General features: G+C 45.8%; 2 protein-coding genes and 1 pseudogene across 2 annotated transcripts; 2 read left to right on the plus strand and 1 right to left on the minus strand.

Annotated features, from left to right (window-relative positions):
- Nucleotides 1–6: 6 nt before the first annotated feature.
- Nucleotides 7–1,628, plus strand: LOC123166145 (BTB/POZ and MATH domain-containing protein 1-like; annotated as a pseudogene).
- A 3,037-nt stretch (nucleotides 1,629–4,665) lies between these two features.
- Nucleotides 4,666–6,345, plus strand: LOC123180535 (BTB/POZ and MATH domain-containing protein 1). Its single transcript, XM_044592601.1, has 2 exons — nucleotides 4,666–4,895; nucleotides 5,057–6,345. Coding segments are annotated over exons 1-2 (1,014 nt in total). The 5' UTR covers nucleotides 4,666–4,894; the 3' UTR covers nucleotides 6,070–6,345.
- Nucleotides 6,346–7,293: 948 nt separating this feature from the next.
- LOC123180536 (REF/SRPP-like protein OsI_017815) lies at nucleotides 7,294–9,377 on the minus strand (the record flags this gene model as incomplete). The annotated part of the gene is given in 3 exon segments (XM_044592603.1): nucleotides 7,294–8,037; nucleotides 8,980–9,228; nucleotides 9,324–9,377. Coding segments are annotated over 3 exon segments (759 nt in total). The 3' UTR covers nucleotides 7,294–7,581.
- Between the last annotated feature and the right edge of the window lie 394 nt (nucleotides 9,378–9,771).

A 9,771-nucleotide genomic window follows, 5' to 3' on the forward strand; every position in this document is an offset into this window, starting at 1 on the left:
TTCTGTGCTCAAGGGTTTCGCCGCGAGTGGCGGCGGCCACGAGCTCAGGCGACGAGGAGCGGCGGGGAAGAGGAGGCGGACACACGGCGTACGGCGGATGTTCCGGTGCCTGAGGAGCGTCCGGCAGCGCCTCAGCACCGATCGCCACCACCAGCAGGACAATCGCTGCCATCTCCGACAGCAAGCCAGTGAGTGCCCTCTCGTGCTCTTCTTCGGCTCGTTGCGCTCAAGGATTCACTAGCTTGTGTACTCTGCATTGTCGATTTTGCGGTACTTTCTCTTTGCTTGCTCGATGTTGTTTTGTGGCAATTTGTCCTTACATCTACTTAAATTTTGTTCAGTGAACAGACCGGCGGAGAACATCAGTGTGGGCTCTTGTGTCTTCCAATTCAAAGTAGACTATGAGCGAAGCAAGCAGATTTCCGTTGGCATGGCCTTCTATTCCGACATCGTGTCCGCCGGGGGACACCTGTGGAGGGTTAAGTTCTTCCCGCGTGGGGAGTTAGAGGCCGACCAGGAGTATGTTTCGATCTTCCTGGAGCACATGAGCAAGTCTAGAAGTGTGGAGGTCATGTTTGAGGTCTTTATGATGGGCAGGGACAGCAAGCCATGTATGGCACACAGACAAAGGTTCGTTCAAACCTTGGAGATCATGGAAGATAAAGACAGCAGCGACTGCTGGGGATGGGGTCAGTTCATCGAGGGAACTACGTATATTGGAGAAAGATTACTTAACAGAGGGGCATGTCACATTTGTATTTTCCATCATGATCATCGATGACAACTGTGTTCTTGTCCCTCCTTCAAACATCGGGACCCATCTTGGCCGCCTGCTAGATCACGCTGATGGGACAGATGTGTCATTCATCGTTGACAATGAGACATTCCAGGCTCACCGAGCAGTGCTTGCTGCCCGCTCGCCGGTCTTCAGAGCAGAGCTCTTCGGCCCCATGTCTGAAGCTACAATGCCATCCATCACACTGCACGACATCACACCTGCAACATTCAAAGTTATGCTCCGGTTCATATACACAGATGAATTGCCCCTAGAAGACGAGCTTGAGGACTCTTCCACCGAGATGTTCCAGAACCTGCTTGCTGCGGCCGATCGGTATGCACTGGACAGACTGAAGATTGTTTGCGCCCAGAAGTTGTGGGATAAAGTGTCGGTAGATACAGTTGCAACTATCTTAGCTTGGGCTGAAACCTACAACTGCCAGGAGTTGAAGAACAGGTGCATTGACTTCTTTGTGGTGGAGGAAAATTTCAAGAAGGCCATCTTCACCGATGGTTATGCGTTGCTGGTTCTGAAATTCCCAGAGATCATTGCTGAGATGAAAAAGAGGGTTTAGGAGATGACACAATGAGATATATCTCCATGTATATAGTTCAGGTGTTCAAGCGATAGTACTAGATGTGTTTTGGAACGTGGTGAGTGGTATGTGGCATCTTATCAAGCGTACTGGGGCGTACTAAATGTGTTTCATGAGCTGGGAGCCTGATATTACTGGATCTTCTTGTTAGCAGTATTGGCCATAGTTGCTACTGAGTACTAATGGTGGAGTGGTGGATGTTTATCAGGTATCAGATACTTGTGCCGAATGAGCAGCTTGTTTTCCGTTTGTGTTTGTTCTTTTGGCCATGTCGTGTCCTGAAGCTTTTAAAATGTTTACTTCTGCTAATCTAATGCATAACTATCTATAGCTCCGGTAATCTAAATACTTCCTTTGTGATGGCAAAAAAAATTCTAGAGTATAGCCTTTGCATAGCTCAGTGTGAAATTCTGTTCCTGGTTCATCACTGAAATCAAACAAGGGATATTCAAACCTGAAAACGTGGTTGTGGCCCTTGTGGGAGTACTGAACAAATTTTCTAATTAATTGGCCTGTGTGTTCGAGAGAAGAAAAGGATGCCCTACTAAAGGTTACAAATGAGCAGCTTGTTTTCTGTTTGTGTTTGTTTTTTTTTGGCCAAGTCGTGTCCTGAAGCTTTTAAAATGTTCACCTTTTGCTAATATAATGCATAACCATCTAGAGCTCCGGGAATCGCCTTTGTCATGGCCAAAAAATCTGGATTATAGCGTTTGCATTGCTCAGCGTGAAATTCTGAGGATAATTGGTTTGATGCCAACATTTGGCGTTGCCAATACTTGGCAAGCCAAACAATTGGCAATATCAAAAGTTGCCAAAAATTGACAACTTCTTGTGAGGTTGGCAAGTAAACAAGGTAACCAACCAAGCACAAGCCAATATTTTGACATTTGCCAAATGTTAACATATGCCATTTTTTACCAATCATGCTCTCTCTTCCTGGTTCATCTGGTAACTGAAATCAAACAAGGATATTCAAAACAAAACAAAAAACTGCCAACTTCTTGTGAGATTGGTAAGTAAACAAGGTAACCAACCAAGCACAAGCCGATATTTGACATTTGCCAAATGTTAGCATATGCCAATTTTTACCAATCATGCTCTCTCTTCCTGGTTCATCTGGTAACTGAAATCAAACAAGGATATTCAAAACAAAACAAAAAATTGACAACTTCTTGTGAGATTGGTAAGTAAACAAGGTAACCAACCAAGCACAAGCCAATATTTGACATTTGCCAAATGTTAACATATGCCAATTTTTACCAGTCATGCTCTCTGTTCCTGGTTCATCTGGTAACTGAAATCAAACAAGGATATTCAAAACAAAAAAACATGGTAGTGCTAACTAGAACGGAGGTCTGGTCCTGAACAAAATTTCTAATTAATTGGCATGTGCGTTCGATAGAAGAAAAGAACATCCTAGGTTCAGCGTCTATGCATACTACACGTCATTTATTATGTGAGAGTAGGGCCCCTGTTTAGGCTAAAATATTTCGTTCTGCAATGTGAAACAGCTGGGACCTGATGACCGGATTAAAGTATTTCCTATCTGTGCAGATGTCATGGTGATACACAAGTTTCAGTGGAACTCGGCTTGAGTGGCTACTCGAAAGCTTTCTGAGAATTGCTAATCAGCCTAGAGATATGCAAAAATCATTCATCTAACATAGCTCAACAGCGGCAAAAACGCTCAAAATCATTTGCGCACACTTATCAGCCAAAGGAATCTACATAAACATGGAAATAAGTTGCACAGCAATGGTAAACAAGCGTAAGGCATACTAGAAAATACTACCTCTGTACCGAAATACTTGTAGCGGGGGGAAACTAGTACAAGTTCCCCCAACTGCAAGTATTTTGGTGCCGAGGGAGTAAAACAGTGCCGATTGACAGTTAATACACACTTAGGCCCTGCTTGGATCAGCGTTTCAGCTCGTTTTTGGCCGGTTTAGGATACGGACCTCTTTCCGTCGTTTTAATTTCAGGCTGGAATCAAGTGGCGACCAGTAATTTACACCTGTAAGATAAATACAGGTGTAAAAACTTACACCCATTCCAAGCAGGGCCTTACATGAAAACAGTTAAAAATTTACAGATGGTGTTTCATGTAACTTTGATTCAAAGCATTACACACAGTGGTTCATGCAGCACAAACTAAAACGCAAAGCAGGTGTTGCCGCACATCAGCAGCATTCAGAGTCGCCTCCATACACAGGCGGATACCACAGTGACCATCCACACATAATACCACTGTCCACCACAAGCCAAACAAGACACTACAACGAGATACTAACTCCTAAGGTAACATAACTTCGGAGACCCCACACCAGGTCAACTACATAGAATATTAGGTTTGTTGGCACCATATTTTAAACACAGTTCCTTGCAGTCATTGTTTCCATTATTGAAACCAAGCTGCCAACATGGCCAGGTTAAAGTCTCTAAGATTTGGGACACCCATGCCACCGAATTCTTTCCTCGTAGAAATGAGCTCCCATTTAGCAAGGTGGTACTTATGTTCACTCCTCAAACTACCACAAAAGAAATGGGGCATCTGATAAGTGATAGCATCAATAGCCCATTTAGGAAATTTCATCATGGACATTAAGTACATAGAAATGTTAACAATGCAAGTAGTAAGAAGAATTAGTTTGCCCCTACATGACAAATATTCCCCAAGCCAAACAGAAAGATTCTTGATGATTCTGTCTATGATGGGATAGACCTCAAAACCAACACTAGGATGGCCCATAATATTGCCCAAGTGTACGTGTGGCGCAGGGCGGGCTCGTGGCTGGTTTTTCCTTGCCAATTTCAGCCAGTCTTTTTATTTAGGCCTAATTTTGTATTTGTTTCTTCTTCCCTTTTTGAAGTAAAGAAGTTAACGAACTTAACAAAAAATCTTCAAGAATTTTCTAAAAAATCATAATTTTAATAATAATAATATTTATTTATTTAAAATAATTGTATATTTGCAAAAATATTCACGAAATTAATAGATCATTCGCCATTTTAAAGATGTTTTGATTTTTTTAAATGTTCACAAATTTATGAGAAGAAAATGAAAAAAATAAAATAAAAATAAAAAATAACCGCTGATAATTGAGGAACAAACCAAACAAATAAAAACCAGAAGAAAATGAAAAATAACGAGGCGGTGAGGCAGAGAGAACGCGTACGCGTAAAGAAATAAAGAGATAATGGACCCAGCGTCCCAGCCCTTACTGTTCACTGGCTGTGATTCATTTCTAGCTAGTCGATACATTGGCACGCGGCCCATATACACACCTGCGGTGTGCTGGTAGCCCGCAAAGAACAGCTCTGTGCTCAAGGGTTTCGCCGCGAGTGGCGGCGGCCACGAGAGCAGGCGACGAGGAGCGGCGGGGAGGAGGAGGCGGGCACGCGGCGTACGGCGGAGGTTCCGGCGCGGGTCGCGGGAGTTCCAAGGAGCGGCCGGCAGCGCCGCAGCACCGATCGCCACCACCAGCAGGCCAATCGCTGCCATCTCCGACAGCAAGCTAGCCAGTGAGTGTCCTCTTGTGCTCTTCTTCGGTTCATTCAGCTGAAGGATTCACTAGCTTGTACAGTACTACTCTGCATTGTCAATTTTGTGGTGCTTTCTCTTTGCTTGCTCAATTTTGTGGATTCACTAGCTTGTACCTTGCGTTCACTTAAATTTTGTTCAGTGAACAGACCCGTGGAGAACACCATTGTGGGCTCTTGTGTCTTCCAATTCAAAGTCGACTACGAGCTAGTCAAGCACCTTCCCACCGGTATGGCCTTCTACTCCGATGCCGTCTCCGCCGGGGGACACCTGTGGGGGATTAAGTTCTTCCCGAGTGGGGAGTACGAGGCCGACGAGGAGTATGTTTCTATCTTCCTGGAGCACATGAGCAAATCTAGAAGTGTCGGGGTCATCTTTGAGGTGTTTATGATGGGTAGGGACAGCAAGCCATCCATGTCATTGTCACACATACGAAGGTTATGTCAAACCTTTGAAATCATGGAAGATAAAGACAGCAGCGACTGCTGGGGATGGGGCAAGTTCCTCGAACGAACTACTTTGGAGAAAGATTACTTAACAGGGAGACACGTCACATTTGCTTGTGCCATCATGATCATCGATGACAGTTGTGTTCCTGTCCCTCCTTCAGACATTGGGACCCATCTTGGTCGCCTGCTAGATCACGCTGATGGGACAGATGTGTCATTCATCGTTGACAATGAGACATTCCATGCTCATCGAGCAGTGCTTGCTGCCCGCTCACCGGTCTTCCGAGCAGAGCTCTTCGGCCCCATGTCCGAGGCTACAATGCCATCCATCACGCTGCACGACATCACACCTGCAACATTCAAAGTTATGCTCCGGTTCATATACACAGATGAATTGCCCCTAGAAGACGAGCTTGAGGACTCTTCCACCGAGATGTTCCAGAACCTGCTTGCTGCGGCCGATCGGTATGCACTGGACAGACTGAAGATTGTTTGCGCCCAGAAGTTGTGGGATAAAGTGTCGGTAGATACAGTTGCAACTATCTTAGCTTGGGCTGAAACCTACAACTGCCAGGAGTTGAAGAACAGGTGCATTGACTTCTTTGTGGTGGAGGAAAATTTCAAGAAGGCCATCTTCACCGATGGTTATGCGTTGCTGGTTCTGAAATTCCCAGAGATCATTGCTGAGATGAAAAAGAGGGTTTAGGAGATGACACAATGAGATATATCTCCATGTATATAGTTCAGGTGTTCAAGCGATAGTACTAGATGTGTTTTGGAACGTGGTGAGTGGTATGCGGCATCTTATCAAGCGTACTGGGGCGTACTAAATGTGTTTCATGAGCTGGGAGCCTGATATTACTGGATCTTCTTGTTAGCAGTATTGGCCATAGTTGCTACTGAGTACTAATGGCGGAGTGGTGGATGTTTATCAGGTATCAGATACTTGTGCTGAATGAGCAGCTTGTTTTCCGTTTGTGTTTGTTCTTTTGGCCATGTCGTGTCCTGAAGCTTTTAAAATGTTTACTTCTGCTAATCTAATGCATAACTATCTATAGCTCCGGTAATCTAAATACTTCCTTTGTCATGGCAAAAAAATTCTAGAGTATAGCCTTTGCATAGCTCAGTGTGAAATTTTGTTCCTGGTTCATCACTGAAATCAAACAAGGGATATTCAAAACCTGAAAACGTGGTTGTGGCCCTTGTGGGAGTACTGAACAAATTTTCTAATTAATTGGCCCGTGTGTTCTAGGGAAGAAAAGGACGCCCAACGGACGGTCCAGTATCTTTGCATACAACACATCATTTTCATTAGAGAAAGGCTATAAATGAGCAGCTTGTTTTCCGTTTGCGTTTGTTCTTTTGGCCATGTCGTGTCCTGAAGCTTTTAAAAATATTCACTTAAACTAATATAATGCATAACTATCTAGAGCTCCGGGAATCTCTTTGTCATGGCCAAAGAATCTGGATTATAGCGTTTGCATAGCAAAGCGTGAAATTCTGTTCCTGGTTCATCTGGTAACTGAAAACAAACAAGGGATATTCAAAGCCAAAAATCCTGTACTAACCATTCTGAACAAATTTTCTAATTAATTGGCATGTGCGTTTGAGAGAAGAAAAGAACATCCTACGTTCAGCGTCTTTGCATACAACTGGGACCTGATGACCGGATCGAAACGAAATTGCCATCCTATCTGCAGATGTCATGGTGATACACAAGTTCCAGTGGAACTCGGCCTAAGTGGCTACTCGCAAGCTTTCTGAGATTGCTTACCAGTCCATCTAACATAGCTCAACAGCTGCAAAAACGCTCAAAATCATTTGCCCACACTTAATCAGCCAAAGGAATCTACATTAACATGCAAATAACTTGAACAGCAGTGGTAAACAATGCATACTGCTCGAGTAATAGCAAATAAAACAATGCCAATTGACAGTCAAATACACACTCATATAAAAAGAGTTATGAATTTACAGATGGTGTTTCATGTAACTTTGATTCAAAGCATTACACACAGTGGTTCATGCAGCACAAACTAAAACGCAAAGCAGGTGTTGCCGCACAGCAGCAGCATTCTCGCCTCCATACACAGGCGGATACCACAGTGACCATCCACACATAATACCACTGTCCACCACAAGCCAAACAAGACACTACAACGAGATACTGACTCCTACAGCTATTAGGTAATAATAGAACTCCGGGTAGCTCTTATTGTTACTGCGTCGGGATGGGCTGCATCTCAGGAGCTGTGGCAGGCGCAGTGTCGGCGGCCGGGTTGGCGAAAACCCTTGCAATGCGCTCAGTTGGGACGAGCGGGAGGTAGGTGGCGACGGAGTTGCCACGCTTCGCGCCATCAAGCACGGCAGAGTTGTACTTGGCTGAGAGCTGTGCTGCCGTGGGGAGGACAGCACGGGTCACCGAGGGGACGAGCGGGAGGCGGTTCAGGGCGGCCCAGGCTTCAGCAGCCTTGCGCTCCGCCACAGGCTCATAGCGGGTATACAAGTCACGGGCCTTTGGCTCAGCACGAGCAATGGCCGACTTGGCCAGGCCAGTTGCTGTGCCCATTATGCCTGTCTTCTGCACCTCAGCTGCTGCAGAGCGAGCATAGGTCGGCACCTCTTTCACGACCGGCGGGACACGACGATCCAGCTCCTGGACAGACTCGTCGACCTGCAAGGCACAAGCACATGCAAACATTAGTTGCTTGAATAGCAATCAAATGATTTAAGATAAATGCATGGTGGACATATAAAAATGAACTTGCCTCATGCTAACCAAGAAATCAGTTGCAAGAACTAGCAACAACTGAATTCAAATGCCCATGTTATGATACTGGTTTTTACAGGACATCCCGTATACAATTATATGCTATTGTGTTCCTAAATTGGACATAAATTGATTGATGCCCACGATACTGGATGTTGAACATATAGAAATGAAGAAACAGTTTGACACTGCTTAAGGCTTGCCTCCCGCTAACAAATAGATAAGTTGCAAGAACTAGCAACAACTGAATTGAAATGCCTATGTTATTATGATACTGGTTTTTTTACCTGATATCCCGTACAGAACTATATGCTTTGTGTTGATAAATTGGACATAAATTGATTGATGGGTGATAGGCTTATAGCCAATCCCATTTCAATCTGCCCAGATAGATGCAAGCAAAATAAAAGAACCTCAATTAACATCAACTCAATTTTGCCCCATACCAACTAAAGATCCTACAATCCAACTCTACAGATGAAAAAATGAAGCAGACAGCTGCCAACAACAAATTATAATTAGTGCCTAACAAGTCAGTTCCTCTGGTGTTCATACATGGTATGTGATCAAAAGATGGGGAAAACAACTTGATTTGTAGGTATCAAATTATCTGGACATCATCTGTAGTACTTCGCAAAACTAGACTAATAACAGGATAAAGTGATAAAACCAATACACCATAACAGGATAAAGTGTTTCATCCGCATAACGACTCATGCGACTTGAAATCAGGAGCACAGAACAACTAGGTACTCCTGTGGCGAAGAACAACAGCCATGAACTGGATCGGATAATAAATCCTTGATACAGCTAAGAAATCAAGCTGAGTTTCTCAATCGTTCTCACCTTGCGGTCGAGGAACTTGAGGAGGTCGAGCGGCACGGCGTGGTAGCGGTCGTACACGGGGCCGACGACGGCCTTGACCGTCCCCTCGACGTGGTCGACCCCGGGGCGGAGCGGGCCGGCGCCCTGCTTGGCGTACGCGTAGGCCGCGGCCGCCAGCACGACCGCCTGCGCCGCCGCCTGCTGCACGAACTCGAGGTACCTCAGCCTGGCCTCCTCCTCCTCGGGCGTCCTCTCCACCGTCACCTCCTCCTGCGCGCGCGCCAACAAACCACAGATCAGCACCAAATCACGATGAAATCAAGCATAAAAAAAACGGGAACAAATCTCGGGACGAGATCCCTTACCGCCGCGGGCTGGGTGCTGATCGGGGCGGCGTCGTTGTTGCCGGACTGCGCCATCTCTGCTGCTGCTCCGCTGGGGATCGACCGGTGCGCTGCTGATTCCGCGAGAGGGAGACGAAAAACTTTTTCGATCGAGTCGATTTCACTGCTAGGGTTTTGGGGATTTGGTGGATGGATTTGGCGTAGGAGGGGAATCGGGGATCTTATAGGGAAGAGAGAGACAATATGAAACCGATCGGACGCGTCTGTTTTCCCTTTTGCCTTCCGCGTTAAGGAATTTTGCGCCTGTCCGTTTCGCGTCCGTGCCGGGGCTTCCAGAAGGGGTCCGTTGCACGTCGCCGACAGTGGGGCAGGCTAGATGGGTCCCGCGTGCCGGTGGGTGTGGGCGGTGGCTACGCGCCGTGACGCGGAGGCGGTTGGGTGTGGGGCCGGCGCGTCTGTGACGGAGGCG

This window comes from Triticum aestivum, chromosome 1D (assembly GCF_018294505.1).
Source record: "Triticum aestivum cultivar Chinese Spring chromosome 1D, IWGSC CS RefSeq v2.1, whole genome shotgun sequence".
NCBI classification, from domain to species: domain Eukaryota; kingdom Viridiplantae; phylum Streptophyta; class Magnoliopsida; order Poales; family Poaceae; genus Triticum; species Triticum aestivum.